We start from the raw sequence: 17,402 nt of genomic DNA, 5'->3' as shown, positions 1-17,402 counted from the left end.
TGATATATTGGGTGGGAAGACACTTGACTGGTGATGCTTACAGCACTGACACAATACACTGGATCAAGTACATTGAACTCAAATTAATTTGCAGTTAAAGCTGCTAACCTGTGTTACCCTGGCAACAAAAAATGTAGGGCTCGATTCCATCAAAACCTGAAATTATTTTCTGCCTGAGAAACCGTGTGTGTGTGCACTCTCCTTCCAATCAGTAACATTCATCGAGTCAAGAAAACATAGTGACTGCATAACGTAAAGGGTTTAGATGTGCAAACTTTAAATCGTATTTATCTTATGTTCTCCTGTTTTCCACACTACTGATTTAGATTACTCTATGTCTGAATGTTCACACACTGTAACGATCCCGGCAGTCTGAGTCGGGTCCTGTCTGTGGACTAGTTTTTTCTGTTCGTGATCTCCAGTTTCCCGAGGGTTCTGGAACGCTCCGGGGAGCTCTCTTGATTTCCGCACCTGCATCCCATCAGCAATCTGCACACCTGGTCCTGATCATCACCCTTCTTAGGCTCTGGCCTAACATCCATTCCCTGCCGGATCGTTAGCCATAAACAGTATGTTTTGCCAGCGTACCAGCCTCAGAGTACTAGCGTTAGTTTTGTTGTTTTTTGCACCTTGTTGACCTGCCTTGTACTTACCTCCGTTTGTTCTGTCTACAGTCATTCTCCCGGAACCTTCACCCAACCCCTGCCGTGCCATCAGTTCATCTGCTACTTCACCACCACCTACTCATCTCCGCCACCCGCTCCGTCTACTGGACTATTCTGCATCTGTTATCTGTAAATAAACACTCTCATTCGTTCAACTCACCTTGTCCTGGTCTGCTTCTGGGTTCGGTCTTAGAGAACCGTGATAGAACGATCCGGCCAGTATGAACCCAGCGGACCTGGACTCTGTTCGCCATGCCATTACCCATCAGGAGAAGATGTTGGGCCATCATAGCACAGTACTACAGGAGATCGCGTTGTCAGTTCGGAACCTTTCTACCGGTCTGACGGAGGTCCAGAACCAACGCAAGTTTCCGGTGGAGGATCCACTACCGGTTTCACCCATCTCGCCTGCCGCTGCTGGAGCTGTGTCCTTCCGTGAGCCCAAGGTTCCGACGCCGGATAAATATGAGGGGGAGCTGGGAAGATGCCGTTCCTTCCTTATGCAGTGTGGATTAGTGTTCGATCTACAGCCCTACTCTTATGCCACAGACAAGGCTAGGATAGCCTTTGTGATTGAGTTGCTGCGTGGTCGAGCGCTGGAGTGGGCTTCAGCCGTTTGGGAACGACAGGATCCCTGCATGGCTTCATACCAGGGGTTCACGGCCGAGATGAGGAAGCTCTTCGACCATTCCGTCCGAGGGAGGGACGCAGCTAGGCGCCTGTTTTCGCTTCGCCAAGGAACTTCGCAGCATGGCCGACTTCGTGATCGAGTTCAAGACGTTGGCTGTGGAGAGTGGGTGGAATGAGGAGTCTCTGCAAGCGGCCTTTTACCAGGGTCTGTCGGAGCAGCTCAAGGATGAGTTGATCTCCTATCCGGAGCCTAGTGACCTGGACAGCTTGGTAGCCTTGTCTATTCGGGTGGATAATCGAGTCCGTGAGCGAAGGAGGGAGAAGCAATGGGGTCCGTCCAATCGATCAGCTTCTCAGGTTCCAGTCGGGTCGGGGATTGGACCAGAATACGTCGATCATCGTCCACCACACAGGATTAGTGGAGAGGTCCTGTCTCCGATTCTGAACCAATGCAAGTAGGGCGGCACGGGTTAACCCAGGAGGAACGCCAACTCAGACGTAGGACTAACTGTTGCCTCTACTGTGGTGGTTCGGGACATTACCTCGCCACCTGTTCCCGGCGGTCGTCAAACTGCGCGGCTCGCTAAAGTTGGGAGGACTTTTAGCGAGCCAGTTTCGACCTCTCAATACCTCTGTCAGACCCCGTTTCCCGGCTACCCTTATGAACAGGAATCAGAGCTTAGCGATTAACGCTTTTACTCGATTCAGGTGCCGATGGAAGCTTTCTAGATGCCGAGTTGGTGGAACAGCTGGGGCTTTCCAAGGAGCAATTGCCGGAAGCCATTGAAGCTACCACTCTGGACGGCAGTAGTCTGGCACGTATCACGATGAGGACTGAACCGGTTAAGATGCTGTTGTCGGGGAATCATTCTGAGATGATTTCATTCTTCATTCTGCCGTCTTCCCATGTTCCTCTGGTCCTTGGATACCCCTGGCTGAAGGAACACAATCCCACGTTCGATTGGGTGACGGGCAAGGTAACGAGTTGGAGCCTTGATTGTCATGCTAACTGTCTCAAGACTGCCTGTTCCCATTCGGTTCCCAGTCAGGTGATAAACCCCCCAGATTTGTCCCTGGTTCCCGAGACATATCACGATTTGGGGAAGTTTTCAGTAAGCAGAAGGCTCTGTCACTCCCTCCCCACCGACCATATGATTGTGCCATCAACCTGTTCCCTGGAGCTGTCTACCCCAAGGGAAGGTTATACAGTATCTCCCGACCTGAACGTGAGGCTTTGGAGACCTACATCAAGGAGTCCCTAGCTGCTGGTCTCGTTCGGTCCTCGTCATCACCCCTGGGGGCAGGATTCTTCTTTGTGGGTAAGAAGGATGGCTCTCTTCGACCGTGTATTGATTATCGGGGTTTTGAATGACATCACGGTCAAGAACAAGTATCCCCTGCCCTTGATGAGTTCTGCCTTCGACTCCTTACAGGGTGCTACGGTGTTCACCAAGCTAGACCTACACAATGCGTATCACATGGTCCGGATCAGAGAGGGGGACGAGTGGTTGACGGGTTTCAATACACCGATGGGTCACTTCGAGTATCAGGTGATGCCGTTTGGACTGACCAATGCTCCAGCGGTATTCCAGAGTATGGTGAACGACGTCCTGAGAGATATGATCGGTCTCTTTGTGTTTGTTTACCTGGATGACATTCTGATCTTCTCGAAGGAACCTTCCGACCACGTCCAGCATGTCCGGCAGGTTCTGCAGCGATTGTTGGAGAATCGCCTGTTCGTGAAGGCCGAGAAGTGCGAGTTTCACGCCCACACGACCTCCTTTCTCGGGTACATCATCTCCAGGGGAGAGATTAGGATGGACCAGGAGAAGGTTAGAGCGGTTCTGGAATGGGCCCAGCCCGGTACGAGATTGCAGCTCCAGAGATTTTTGGGGTTTGCGAATTTCTACCGCAGATTCATCCGGGATTACAGCCGTGGTGGCCGCTCCGTTAACTGCCTTGACTTCCAGTATCAGGACCTTCAAGTGGAATCCGGAGGCGGATCGAGCGTTTCTGGATTTGAAGAGGCGATTCACCAACGCACCGATTCTCTCTCAACCGGACACGGCCCGTCAGTTCGTCGTTGAAGTGGACGCGTCTGATGTGGGAGTTGGCGCCATCCTGTCGCAGCGATGCTCCACGGACAGTAAACTCCATCCCTGCGCCTACTACTCGTCGCCTTTCGCCTGCGGAGAGGAATTACGATGTGGGTAACCGGGAGCTTCTCGCGGTGAAACTTGCCTTGGAGGAGTGGCGCCACTGGTTGGAGGGGCGGAGCAACCGTTTATTGTCTGGACTGACCACAAGAATCTTGCTTACGTGCAATCGGCTAAACGTCTCAACTCCCGTCCAGGCCAGGTGGGCGTTGTTTTTCGGACGATTCAAGTTTTCCCCTGACGTTCCGACCTGGATCTAAGAACGGCAAGGCGGACGCCTTGTCCCGGATGTTCTCCAAGACGGAGGAGAGTGGGTCCAAGACCGAGACAATTCTCCCCCGGAACTGCGTCGTGGGAGCAGTTATGTGGAAGATTGAGGAGGAGGTGCTGGCGGCCCTTCGGACTCAGCCCGGTCCCGGTAACGGTCCACCCGGTCGGTTGTTTGTGCCTGAGTCGGTTCGTCCTGCTGTCCTCAAATGGTCCCACGCCAGCAAGATGGCTTGTCACCCTGGCGTGGCTCGGACAATGGCGTTTCTTCGCAGACGTTTTTGGTGGCCTGCCATGGCCGAGGATACTCGGGGGTTTTGTTGCTGCCTGTCCAGTGTGTGCGCAGAATAAGAGTACCAATCGGCCCAGCTCTGGACTACTTCACCCCCTTCCTATTCCCCGCGACCATGGTCGCATCTGGCCCTGGACTTCGTCACTGGGTTGCCCGTTCTGAGGGGAACACGGTCGTTTCTGACTATCGTGGACAGATTCAGCAAGTTCGCCCACTTTGTGCCAATTGCCAAGCTTCCCTCTGCCTCGAGACGTCCGAGATCCTGGTTAGGGAGGTTTTCAGGGTCCACGGTTTGCCCAGTGATATCGTTTCCGACCGTGGCCCTCAGTTTACCTCTGCGGTCTGGAAGTCCTTCTGTTTGGCCATTGGAGCTACAGTCAGTCTCACATCTGGTTTTCACCCCCAATCCAATGGTCAGGCGGAGAGAGCCAACCAGAAGATGGAATCCACGCTACGCTGCCTGGTCTCTTCCAACCCCACCTCCTGGGTCTCTCAGTTGCCTTGGGTTGAGTATGCCCACAATACTCTCCCCTACATCTGCCACTGGGATGTCTCCCTTCCAGTGCCTGTATGGCTACCAACCTCCCCTGTTCCCTTCTCAGGAGAAGGAGCTCTCAGTGCCTTCGGTTCAGGCCCATATTCGTCGTTGCCACCGGACCTGGCATCGGGCCAGAAAGGCACTCCTTAGAGTTTCGGACCGGTATCAGCTCCAGGCGAATCGTCGCCGGATTCCCGCTCCCACCTATACCATCGGAGATAGGGTCTGGTTGGCCACACGGGATCTTCCGTTACGGACTGAGTCTAGGAAGTTGTTACCGAAGTTCATTGGTCCGTTTGTGGTGGAGAAGGTGATCAATCCAGTGGCAGTTCGACTCAAACTACCGAGGACGCTCAGAGTCCATCCCACCTTTCATGTCTCCTGCCTCAAGCCTGTTTTCCTCAGTCCTCTGTTGCCTCCCTCCGCCTCCTCCTCCTCCTCCTCGGATGATCGGAGGTGGTCCTGCCTACACGGTGCGACGCATCATGGATTCCAGACGGCGGGGCCGGGGTTTCCAGTATCTCGTGGACTGGGAGGGGTATGGTCCTGAAGAGAGGAGTTGGATTCCGCGGCGACAGATCCTAGATGCTGACCTCATCCGTGACTTCTACCGCCTCCATCCTGGCGCTCCGGGAGTCCCGCCCGGTGGCGTTGCCGGAGGGGGGGTACTGTAACGATCCCGGCAGTCTGAGTCGGGTCCTGTCTGTGGACTAGTTTTTTCTGTTCGTGATCTCCAGTTTCCCGAGGGTTCTGGAACGCTCCGGGAGCTCTCTTGATTTCCGCACCTGCATCCCATCAGCAATCTGCACACCTGGTCCTGATCATCACCCTTCTTAGGCTCTGGCCTAACATCCATTCCCTGCCGGATCGTTAGCCATAAACAGTATGTTTTGCCAGCGTACCAGCCTCAGAGTACTAGCGTTAGTTTTGTTGTTTTTGCACCTTGTTGACCTGCCTTGTACTTACCTCCGTTTGTTCTGTCTACAGTCATTCTCCCGAACCTTCACCCAACCCCTGCCGTGCCATCAGTTCATCTGCTACTTCACCACCACCTACTCATCTCCGCCACCCGCTCCGTCTACTGGACTATTCTGCATCTGTTATCTGTAAATAAACACTCTCATTCGTTCAACTCACCTTGTCCTGGTCTGCTTCTGGGTTCGGTCTTAGAGAACCGTGACACACACAGGTACCTCAAGTCAGGATGTATCCTTGTAAGGTCATATAAACAATACCTGTCCTTGGAATGAATTGATAGAATGATGTAAAAAATATACAGTGGGGAAAAAAAGTATTTAGTCAGCCACCAATTGTGCAAGTTCTCCCACTTAAAAAGATGAGAGAGGCCTGTAATTTTCATCATAGGTACACGTCAACTATGACAGACAAAATGAGAAAAGAAATTCCAGAAAATCACATTGTAGGATTTGTAATGAATTTATTTGCAAATTATGGTGGAAAATAAGTATTTGGTCAATAACAAAAGTTTCTCAATACTTTGTTATATACCCTTTGTTGGCAATGACACAGGTCAAACGTTTTCTGTAAGTCTTCACAAGGTTTTCACACACTGTTGCTGGTATTTTGGCCCATTCCTCCATGCAGATCTCCTCTAGAGCAGTGATGTTTTGGGGCTGTCGCTGGGCAACACGGATTTTCAACTCCCCTCCAAAGATTTTCTATGGGGTTGAGATCTGGAGACTGGCTAGGCCACTCCAAGACCTTGAAATGCTTCTTACGAAGCCACTCCTTCGTTGCCCGGGCGGTGTGTTTGGGATCATTGTCATGCTGAAAGACCCAGCCACGTTTCATCTTCAATGCCCTTGCTGATGGAAGGAGGTTTTCACTCAAAATCTCACGATACATGGCCCCATTCATTCTTTCCTTTACACGGATCAGTCGTCCTGGTCCCTTTGCAGAAAAACAGCCCCAAAGCATGATGTTTCCACCCCCCATGCTTCACAGTAGGTATGGTGTTCTTGGGATGCAACTCAGCATTCTTTGTCCTCCAAACACGACGAGTTGAGTTTTTACCAAAAAGTTATATTTTGGTTTCATCTGACCATATGACATTCTCCCAATCCTCTTCTGGATCATCCAAATGCACTCTAGCAAACTTCAGACGGGTCTGGACATGTACTGGCTTAAGCAGGGGGACACAGTTGGATTTGAGTCCCTGGCGGCGTAGTGTGTTACTGATGGTAGGCTTTGTTACTTTGGTCCCAGCTCTCTGCAGGTCATTCACTAGGTCCCCCGTGTGGTTCTGGGATTTTTGCTCACCGTTCTTGTGATAATTTTGACCCCACGGGGTGAGATCTTGCATGGAGCCCCAGATCGAGGGAGATTATCAGTGGTGTTGTATGTCTTCCATTTCTAATAATTGCTCCCACAGTTGATTTCATCAAACCAAGCTGCTTACCTATTGCAGATTCAGTCTTCCCAGCCTGGTGCAGGTCTACAATTTTGTTTCTGGTGTCCTTTGACAGCTCTTTGGTCTTGGCCATAGTGGAGTTTGGAGTGTGACTGTTTGAGGTTGTGGACAGGTGTCTTTTATACTGATAACAAGTTCAAACAGGTGCCATTAATACAGGTAACGAGGGGAGGACAGAGGAGCCTCTTAAAGAAGAAGTTACAGGTCTGTGAGAGCCAGAAATCTTGCTTGTTTGTAGGTGACCAAATACTTATTTTCCACCATAATTTGCAAATAAATTCATTAAAAATCCTACAATGTGATTTTCTGGATTTTATTTTCTCAATTTGTCTGTCATAGTTGACGTGTACCTATGATGAAAATTACAGGCATCTCTCATCTTTTTAAGTGGGAGAACTTGCACACATTGGTGGCTGACTAAATACTTTTTTTCCCCCACTGTAAAAGAAATGGCAAGTAAACCAGTAGGCCCACTCTGGAAATATGGGAGTTCAGTAAAGTTGATAAGCGTAAAGTAATAGGGAGTTTTACAGCTCTTCTGCTGATCTTTACAGTTAGCCCTCCCTGTCCTGACCAAGATCTCCCCTCCCCATGGTTATTTGGGGCACGGGCGAGACAGCGACCAGGGTGGATCCTGCCTCTGTCACTGGAGTGCTCACCTTAGTAAACCTCAGAACAGCGTCATTCATCAGGGTTTCCCACTCTCCAATGTCAATTACTTTTCAATTACTTTTCAAGGACGAAAGTTTTTCACCCACTGGTGATCATATCAAGTTACAAATGGACCACATCCGGATCCTGTTCCAATTCAAAAATGAGTGCTAAGCCATGTATAAAGACAAATATTTACTAAGCCTTTGCCACAGTGAAAAGTTACACCTGTCCTTAAGCAAAATTAAGGAATAAAGCATTTTACATACAACAGGTGTCATTGTCCCACAGGTGCAAACTCTTAATAAATCTGGCCAAGAGACAGATGTGCTTGCAGTTACAGAATGGGTTCATTCACTGTACCCGATGTCCATCCTATCTGGTGAATGGTTGTCTGGCTATAATCCAACCTGGTAACAAGGATAAACTCATAACAAATCTATAACCATAACTATGGTATATATAGCTTGTAACATTTACATGTCACTCACTGTTAAGTGTCTCAGTCATGTACAGTTGAAGTCGGAAGTTTACATACACTTAGGTTGGAGTCATTAAAACTCGTTTTTCAACCACTCCACAAATTTCTTGTTAACAAACTATAGTTTTGGCAAGTCAGTTAGGACATCTATTTTGTGCATGACACAAGTAATTTTTCCAACAATTGTTTACAGACAGATTATTTCACTTATAATTCACTGTATCACAATTCCAGTGGGTCAGAAGTTTACATACACTAAATTGACTGTGCCTATAAACAGCTTGGAAAATTCCAGAAAATGGTGTCATGGCTTTAGAAGCTTCTGATAGGCTAATTGACATAATTTGAGTCAATTGGAGGTGTACCTGTGGATGTATTTCAAGACCTACCTTCAAACTCAGTGCCTCTTCGCTTGACATCATGGGAAAATCTAAAGAAATCAGCCAAGACCTCAGAATAAATATTGTAGACCTCCACAAGTCTGGTTCATCCTTGGGAGCAATTTCCAAATGCCTGAAGGTACCACGTTCATCTGTACAAACAATAGTACGCAAGTATAAACACCATGGGACCATGCAGCCGTCATACCGCTCAGGAAGGAGATGCGTTCTGTCTCCTAGAGATGAACATACTTTGGTGCGAAAAGTGCAAATCAATCCCAGAACAACAGCAAAGGACCTTGTGAAGATGCTGGAGGAAACAGGTACAAAAGTATCTATATCCACAGTAAAACTAGTCCTATATCGACATAACCTGAAATGCCGCTCAGTAAGGAAGAAGCCACTGCTCCAAAACCGCCATAAAAAAGCCAGACTACGGTTTGCAACTGCACATGGGGACAAAGACCGTACTTTTTGGAGAAATGTCCTCTGGTCTGATGAAACAAAAATAGAACTGTTTGGCCATAATGACCATCGTTATGTTTGGAGGAAAAAGGGGGTCCTTGCAAGCCAAAGAACACCATCCCAACCGTGAAGCACGGGGGTGGAAGCATCATGCTGTGGGGGTGCTTTGCTGCAGGAGGGACTGGTGCACTTCACAAAATAGATGGCATCATGAGGAAGGAAAATGATGTGGATATATTGAAGCAACATCTCAATACATCAGTCAGGAAGTTAAAGCTTGGTCGCAAATGGGTCTTCCAAATGGACAATGACCCCAAGCATCCTTCCAAAGTTGTGGCAAAATGGCTTAAGTACAACAAAGTCAAGGTATTGGAGTGGCCATCACAAACCCCTGACCTCGATCCTATAGAAATTGGTGGGCAGAACTGAAAAGGCGTGTGCGAGCAAGGAGGCCTACAAACCTGACTCAGTTATACCAGCTCTGTCAGGAGGAATGGGCCAAAATTCACCCAATTTATTGTGGGAAGCTTGTGGAAGGCTACCCGAAACGTTTGACCGAAGTTAAAGAATTTAAAGGCAATGCTACCAAATACTAATTGAGTGTATGTAAACTTCTGACCCACTGGGAATGTGATGAAAGAAATAAAAGCTGAAATAAGTCATTCTCTCTACTATTATTCTGACATTTCACATTCTTAAAATAAAGTGGTGATCCTAACTGACCTAAGACAGGAAATTCTTACTAGGATTAAATGTCAGGAATTGTGAAAAACTGAGTTTAAATGTATTTGGCTAAGGTGTATGTAAACTTCCGACTTCAACTATAAGTGTAAGCAAGTTTTGCAACCCCACCATAGGGAAGAATTGAGAAGTAGGTCATTGGCTGTTTTGACGCTCAATATTTTCTGTCACTGCTCCCAGAGGGGAAAGAGTGCTGCACTGAAGAGCAGCGTTACGCTGAATATTGATTGACTTCCAAAACAAAATGTCTGCAAAGAGCAGAAAGGCTTATTTTGGAAGCAAAATGTAAAGGTGCAATGTCAACACTTTGGTTTGTACTGAATACATAAGTGAAGAAAATATGATTCAGGGATTTTTATTGAACTTATGTTTAAAATAAGTGGTGTGTTTTGTCTGGAACTAATGGCCAGGTAAGGGCTTAAGGTGGACCAAAATGGACTCAGTCAGTCGCAAGTCGCAAGACATTGCTAAAAAACGTCAAAGGATATAGAAATAGATCATCATAACAAACAGTTAACCACCATATTGTATAATCATCCAAACCTCCCCCCAACAAAAAAAACCCAGCTAACTAATGCATGGCATGACTATTTGCGGCAGAGTTGTTGTGATATTTTACAACTGTACTTGGGTGGCTCTGCTGTTCCAAATTTGAACACTACTCTTTTATTATTTTTTCACTAATGGTTTTTGCTTTTATGAAACATACAGTAGGCTCTCTTCCTGTCCATGTCTACTGGCTAGGACTGTATGATACAGAATGTATTGTTCACAGCAGCAGTAGGCTATTGTTTGATGGTTCTCCTTTCCATCCACCTCTTTGGTCTATCTATACAAAGAACCCACTCAGTCAGGTAAAGAAAACAAAAATAAAACATGTCTGTAGTGTGACAGAACATAACGGGGAGCGAGAGAGAGATAGAGAGAGAGAGAGATCCTATATGATTTCTCAGCCAGACTATGCAGGCCAATGCTGAGCCAACAGCTCTTGACGTGGCTGAAATCGGTCAGGTCTGCCCCGCTTACATAAAGGCTTGGGAACATGGACGCTGTGCAGCCCAACAAGGGGGAGGGAGGTCTCACTGCTGAAACAGAGGGGCAGGAGGGGACAGCCGGCTGGGAGAGCAGAGCAGAGCAAGCAGACGTCACATGGTTCCAGAGCAGACAGACAGACATCACGTGATCCCACACAACTCAGGTATTTTGACTGATGGAAGCAATTGAGGGGAATTATTAAAAGGCATCTAGACATATAGATTTTTTGACCGTTTTTGTCAGAAGGTTGGTGACATCGTAATAGGCCTCGGACATGCATGATGTTATGGACATAAGCACAACAGTCACAGTTAGGCAGCCATACTGTTAACCAGTAGCACATTTGTTAAGTAATTTTCTGTGATAAGAAATCTCTTGCTGTGCATGAACCATGTAAGTAAGGTAACATTTCACATGAAGGCCTAGTAGTTACTCTATACTGTAACTACCTCAGTGACTGCAGAGATAGATAAGTAACAATTCTTCTTAATAACTTAAAATGTCATTTCAATGTTAATTATGGGTTTAGTTAGTATGTCATTACAACTTGTTACACTGTTGTTACCAAAGCAGTAAAATGAGTAGCCTGACGACTCACACTAAATTCTGTGTTCGCGACATACTTTAGTCTGAGACTACCATCATTGAAGTCGTTTGTAGTGACGAAGGGCACGAGGGGTGTTGTACAAAACAAAGTCATCAGAGATTGGATCGTCTCTAACCAATCAGATTACAAAGCCAATGACAGATATTCAAACTGCCGCCTTACCCACATGTGTTCTTGCTCTGGCCCAATCCATCAGTTTCTGGACCAAACAGATGGCCCCAAATGTGTTCGCATTCGGTGAACGGTCGGGGAGGTACTCAGATCCAGACTCATTGCGGAGAAGAAAATAACGTCAGTGGGTGTGACGTAGCGTTTGGCCGGAGTAAGGACTCTGGGTAGCCAGGCAAGTAAATGAGGGAATCCTGAATCTCTAAGTTCTTCTGCTATAAAATGTTCAAAACTCAGAATAAGTAGCTTTAACTCTCAACTCCTGAAAATCCAAAAGACAGGCCAAACACACCACAGGGCCAGATAAGCTTTTCAATCCAAAAGACAGGCCAAACACAGCGCAGGGCCGGATCAGCTTTTCAATCCAAAAGACAGGCCAAACACACCGCAGGGCCGGATCAGCTTTTCAATCCAAAAGACAGGCCAAACACAGCGCAGGGCCGGATCAGCTTTTCAATCCAAACGACAGGCCAAACACACCGCAGGGCCGGATCAGCTTTTCAATCCAAAAGACAGGCCAAACACAGCGCAGGGCCGGATCAGCTTTTCAATCCAAAAGACAGGCCAAACATACCACAAGGCCGGATCAGCTTTTCAATCCAAAAAGCCTTTCCAAGCAAAACAGATCTGATTGTTTTTGCGCTGGATTTAACCATCATGGGTCAGTTATGCATCCCCACATCCAACTCATCTTTCATTAAATACAGAAGACACCTGAAGTGTTGTGGAATGACTGAGGGAGCATATAACTCAACACCACACCAACATATCCCATGGACTGCTGTTCAGAGTGAATGCTTGCTTGTTTTAAAATGACACTAGTACAAACAATAGGATAAACCTGTATCATAAAGATCTATTACCATGTTATTGATGTACTGTATGTATGTGTGTGTGTGTCCGTGTGCGTGTGAGTGTGTGTGTGCGTGTGTGATTAAATTGCATGCAAGGCCATTCATACTGATGATTCAAAATTGCATTTAACATATAGGTAGACTATTTGACATAGCCTACCAATTTTTTTCTCTCTTTTTTTGTCATTTAGCAGACATAGCCTACCTACATTGTATTATTAAAGAAATAGCACAAACGACTCGAGATGGGGTTGGGGTTAAACACACACACAGGCAGTTGTCTAAACCACATTTGTTACAATTTTATATGCTATGAAACAGATACATTTCTACAACATACTGTATACTGTATACTGTATACTGACTACAGGTAGTTTAGGAGTCAAAACATGTGGTTTGAACCATTAAAATGACTGTAGCAATGTTTTACCTATCATTGCTAAAGATATACTGTATTTTCTTGGAGTATTATATCTAGTTTTTTCTCTCAACAGCATTTCATCAGACTTTGATTCATACAAAATACCGGCGTTACAATGTGACAGTCCCCCAGAAAGCATTTACTGTTGTCACATAAAAAAATACAATAAAAACGACTTATTTACTTTTACACTACCATCACAATACCACACCACTCCTAGATGTACATTATATTTGCGCTATATCTTACGTAATGAATATCTGATAGTGTATAATTAATGGATTTATGCTGAGAGCTTATTCACAATGACAGTCATCCATGCACGTTTTAATTATGCATTCAGACGAGATAAAGAAAAAAGCAGCATTCTCTCTTACCTTCGACAGCCCCTACCATTGGAAATATCCATAAACAATATAAGATATCCATAACAACGGAAATACTTGGCATTTTGGCTGTAAAAAGCCAAGGCATTCATAGAAAACAGGTCCACCAGCGGGCCATTGACAGCGAATTCATCTACAGAAGCGCAAACCCTCACAGCCAATGGTTAGAACGAACCGCTTTTGAAGGGAGAACACGCGTCTAAACCTAAATTTGGGCGAAACCAAAGGGAATCATACAAGGGGGTTTGGGTAATCTGTTGTTTGGAGATGGCTGCAATTTTCCTTTGCAAGATCCCTCTGAAATGCGAATGTAATAATTGTTGTATTTAATAATTGTTGTAATTAAATAATATCAAAGCACACTATTATACTGTGGATATCATTATTTTTGTGTACATATATCACCAACTAGCAACATATTACCACCAACACCACCATAGCCTACCACCAGCTGCAGCTACATGATAAAATTGTTTTTTATTGATTGACTAAGTCTTTATAAGGCATGTTTTGATCATTTATCAATGCATCATCAACAAGTGAAACACACACTGTTGAGAGGAGATAGAAGCTGCACAGTGCTTATTTCACTAATGGTCAATCAAGTCACTGGCTCTTTGAAGCAACTGCATGAACATTTATTGTATTATTTAACTTCTCTGCTCAAATATTATGGGTTTTCAAATGCATGAGCTGTAAATATAACTTAGTGTATATATTTAGCTATACTAATGATAATCTGCAGGAGAATAAATAAACAAAACAATCTCAGGCATTTCAACTACTTTCAAATGAAAAGATTAGGCATGTTTGGTGCTTCTCCTGAACACTATGTCATTCAAGAACAATGGTGCCACCCCAAGTAGGAAACAGAAACTACATGACATGAGTAGTGTCTTAGGCATAAAGGTTTCTGGAGAGGATGAGAGTCAGGTAGGTTGTCTGCTGGAAACAGAAATTACAGATTGGGGCATTAAAATCATAGAGACGGTAGGCTATCAGGCTAAATCTGCCTAATGTGATGGATCATCCAATTGTAATGCTAGGATGTTGTATGGTCAGTAAGAAACAAGTGGCCCATTGTGAAGTGCACACTTGATCTTTGAATCTAACCTGAGAACATCAACAAAGCAATTTATCCTGGAATTAACCCCCATTTAGTCATGGATTAGCACCCTCCATTACTCTAATCAACTGCACTTAAAGCAATGCTACAGACATGGAGCCAAGTGCACCTGATATCAAGCCCCCCCCCCCCCAACACACACACACACACACACACACACTAAAGACAGTAGGTGCATATCCCAACAACCCCTTAATTAAGATCTGCCCATCAAAAAATGACAATAAAATAAAATGTAACTATATCTGTTTCTGCATTGATGTCACGGATTCTGCCGAGGCTGCCCCTCCTCCTTGCTCGGGCAGGCTTCGGCGTTCGTCGTCACCAGAATACTAGCTGCTGCCGATCTATGTTCTATGTTTCTATGTTGCACCTGTTGTCTATTGTTACACACCTGTTGCCCATTATGTGATTACCCCTTCCCTATTTAACCCAGTGGCTCCCAATGTGTTTTGTGCGTGTTTGTTTTTAGTTTTGTGTGTCGTTGGTGAGCGGGTTTGTTCCTCCCTGTGTCGAGGTATTCTGTATTGTTGTCTTTACTTCTTTTCAGTAAAGTACATTTCATAGAGTTCTGTGTCCTGCGCCTGACTTCGATCCACCGCATTACACTGACACTCGTGACAATTGCATAAAGACAGAATAACATAGAATAAAATAAAATAAAACTATACAAAATGAAAACAATTCAACCACCCACTGGCCATTGCATTGATATGTACAGTGTCCTACATCTGAATATATATTTGGGCCTTGAACACTGGGATTTGAAAACACTGAGTAAAGTTGAATTAGCATAATTTAATGGCTAGGTGGATCTAGCACATCACATTTGTTGGAATGACACGTGTTAAAATGACACAAACCATATGCATTTCTGGCGTCACTGTACACTCAGAGAGTACACAGCAGGCTGGCCCTGCATCTGTGTTCCTGTACTGCCTGTCAAGACCCCTTAAATGAATTACGAAATTAGGACAAAGCATCCCAGTCAAGCTGTGTTCAATATTTACATCTAGAATATTTATAGAAATTAATTATACCATGTGTGTTGTGGAAAAATAGATATCGAAGATTATGCCATCAATCATTTATATTTCGATTAAATTATTTTCTGATCAGTTCCCATTGCAGATGAATGTGAAACATGCCGCTTGGATTTCAGTGGGGAAACCAGGCTGATTCACTGCAAATGCTTATAGTAGACAAAGATGTAAGGAGGATAAACTAAAGCAGAGTGCCTGCCGACAGGAGAGGGAAAGAGGGAGTGAGTGAGAGGGAGGTGGGGGCGTGGGGAGGCAAAGAGGGAGTGGTTCTAGGGTAAGGAAATAGAGCAGAAGAATATGGGACTGACATAAAGGAATCCAGCATAACTCAGCCTCAAGATGAGTGAGGGCTGCAAAACAGCAGATTAGAGGAGCCAGGGGTCGTTCCCATGGAAACCTTTGCCCAGGGAGATCAGCGACCAAATGCGAGCTGAGCACAGATTGTAGGTCACACATGGCACCAACGACCCAATCAGGTCTAATCTGTCTTGACTTGTGGGTCATAAATTGAACTGGAAAGCTGGTTTGTTTCACAGACAACACTCATCTCTTTATAAAATTCGACTCAGTCACATAGCCAAATTTAGCTAAGCAACCAGGCTAGACAGGGAAGTAACTAAGTCGGCCACAGATTTTTTTATGAATGTTATGTATATATATATATATATATATTTAAAATAAAATAAAAATATATATATAAAAAAAAAATATATATATATATACAGTTGAAGTCGGAAGTTTACATACACTTAGGTTGGACTCATTAAAACTTGTTTTTCAACCACTCCACAAATTTCTTTTTTTTTTTTTTTTCTTTTCTTTTGGGGGAATGGATCAGCTTAATATTGCAGATAGATTGTATCTTCTATCAATGTAATTGTCTGCATCACTTCCAATCCCCCCATGTTTTTTTTTTTTTTTTTTTTTTTATATATATACTCCCCTTTATTACTTTTCAATCCCACCATCCTTTCCCTACTTGGAGTAAATTAGTGAACAACAATGCCCAGGCCTCTACTTCCGGTCTATACTTACTATCTACACCTTATGGACACAGTTAATTTTACAATAATTCTATTATATATATACATATATATACATATACATACATACATACATACATATATATCATTATTATTATTATTATTATTTATTTATTTTGCTCCTGAACTTCTTCTACTCTCAACCTCTCTGATCGTTTTCATGATGTCCATCCGGTTTGCTTCTATATGCCATATCTTTCTAACTGTGCTCTTTCCCAAAAGCTCCCAACATACAGCCTATATACTTATTATGGACACAGTATGCTTTACATTATTAGCTATCTTTGTTATTATTTGTTGTTATTTGTTATTAGTCCCATCCTTCAACTCTATTCAATACCTCCCATCTATCTCTTAACACCATCCATATAGGATTTCTATTTGCCATATATATTTCAACCGTACTGTGATGTTTTACAAAAGTTCTGAACCTTTCTATTCTCATTGCTTCTACAGATTGAGAGTTAAAAATAAACAGTTTTGCTAAAAGTATTATTATATTATTGATTGATTGACTATGACTTTTCAGATCACCCAGTAATGCTATCTGCAAAGGTTAGTTCCAGGTAAATATTGCAATCCTTTAGCCATTCCTGGACCAGTGTCCAAAACAAGCTACAAATGGACAGAACCAAAACAAATGGTCCAATGATTCCGTCTCTTCACAGCAAAATCTGCAGAGCTGTGAAGATTGTATCCCCCATATAAATAACATTCTATTGGTAGCAAGGATTTTATATAATAATTTAAATTGAAAGATTCTAATTTTTGAATCCGGTGTCATTTTGCGTGTCAGTTCATAAACACTATGCCATGGGATCGGTACATCAAAGATCTCTTCCCAACTATTTTGCAATCTATATGGGACGGCTGTCAATCTTTTGGTCCTTAAGTGAAACTGATATATTTTTTTATTTATCACAGTTTTCCTTAACCAATTATGTTCTTTAATGCAAGGCCGACAGACAAGTTCCTTACTTTCTCCCCCTTCCACTTTCCTCTTCCATTTTTTTGCTGTAATG

General features: G+C 44.5%; 1 protein-coding gene across 2 annotated transcripts in view; it reads right to left on the bottom strand.

Annotated features, from left to right (window-relative positions):
* LOC121538193 (ephrin type-B receptor 2-like) overlaps positions 1–13,322 on the bottom strand; it is a 61,741-nt gene extending 48,419 nt beyond the window's left edge. For both annotated transcript variants that reach the window (XM_045207181.1, XM_045207182.1), the window contains exon 1: positions 13,160–13,322. In XM_045207181.1, the coding sequence (XP_045063116.1) occupies positions 13,160–13,256 (97 nt within the window). In that variant the 5' untranslated portion in view covers positions 13,257–13,322. The remainder of the gene's footprint in view (positions 1–13,159) is intronic.
* Positions 13,323–17,402: the final 4,080 nt, after the last annotated feature.

Source organism: Coregonus clupeaformis, chromosome 24 (assembly GCF_020615455.1).
Source record: "Coregonus clupeaformis isolate EN_2021a chromosome 24, ASM2061545v1, whole genome shotgun sequence".
Taxonomy (NCBI): Eukaryota; Metazoa; Chordata; class Actinopteri; order Salmoniformes; family Salmonidae; genus Coregonus; species Coregonus clupeaformis.
This window is presented reverse-complemented; position numbering and strand designations above follow the sequence as displayed.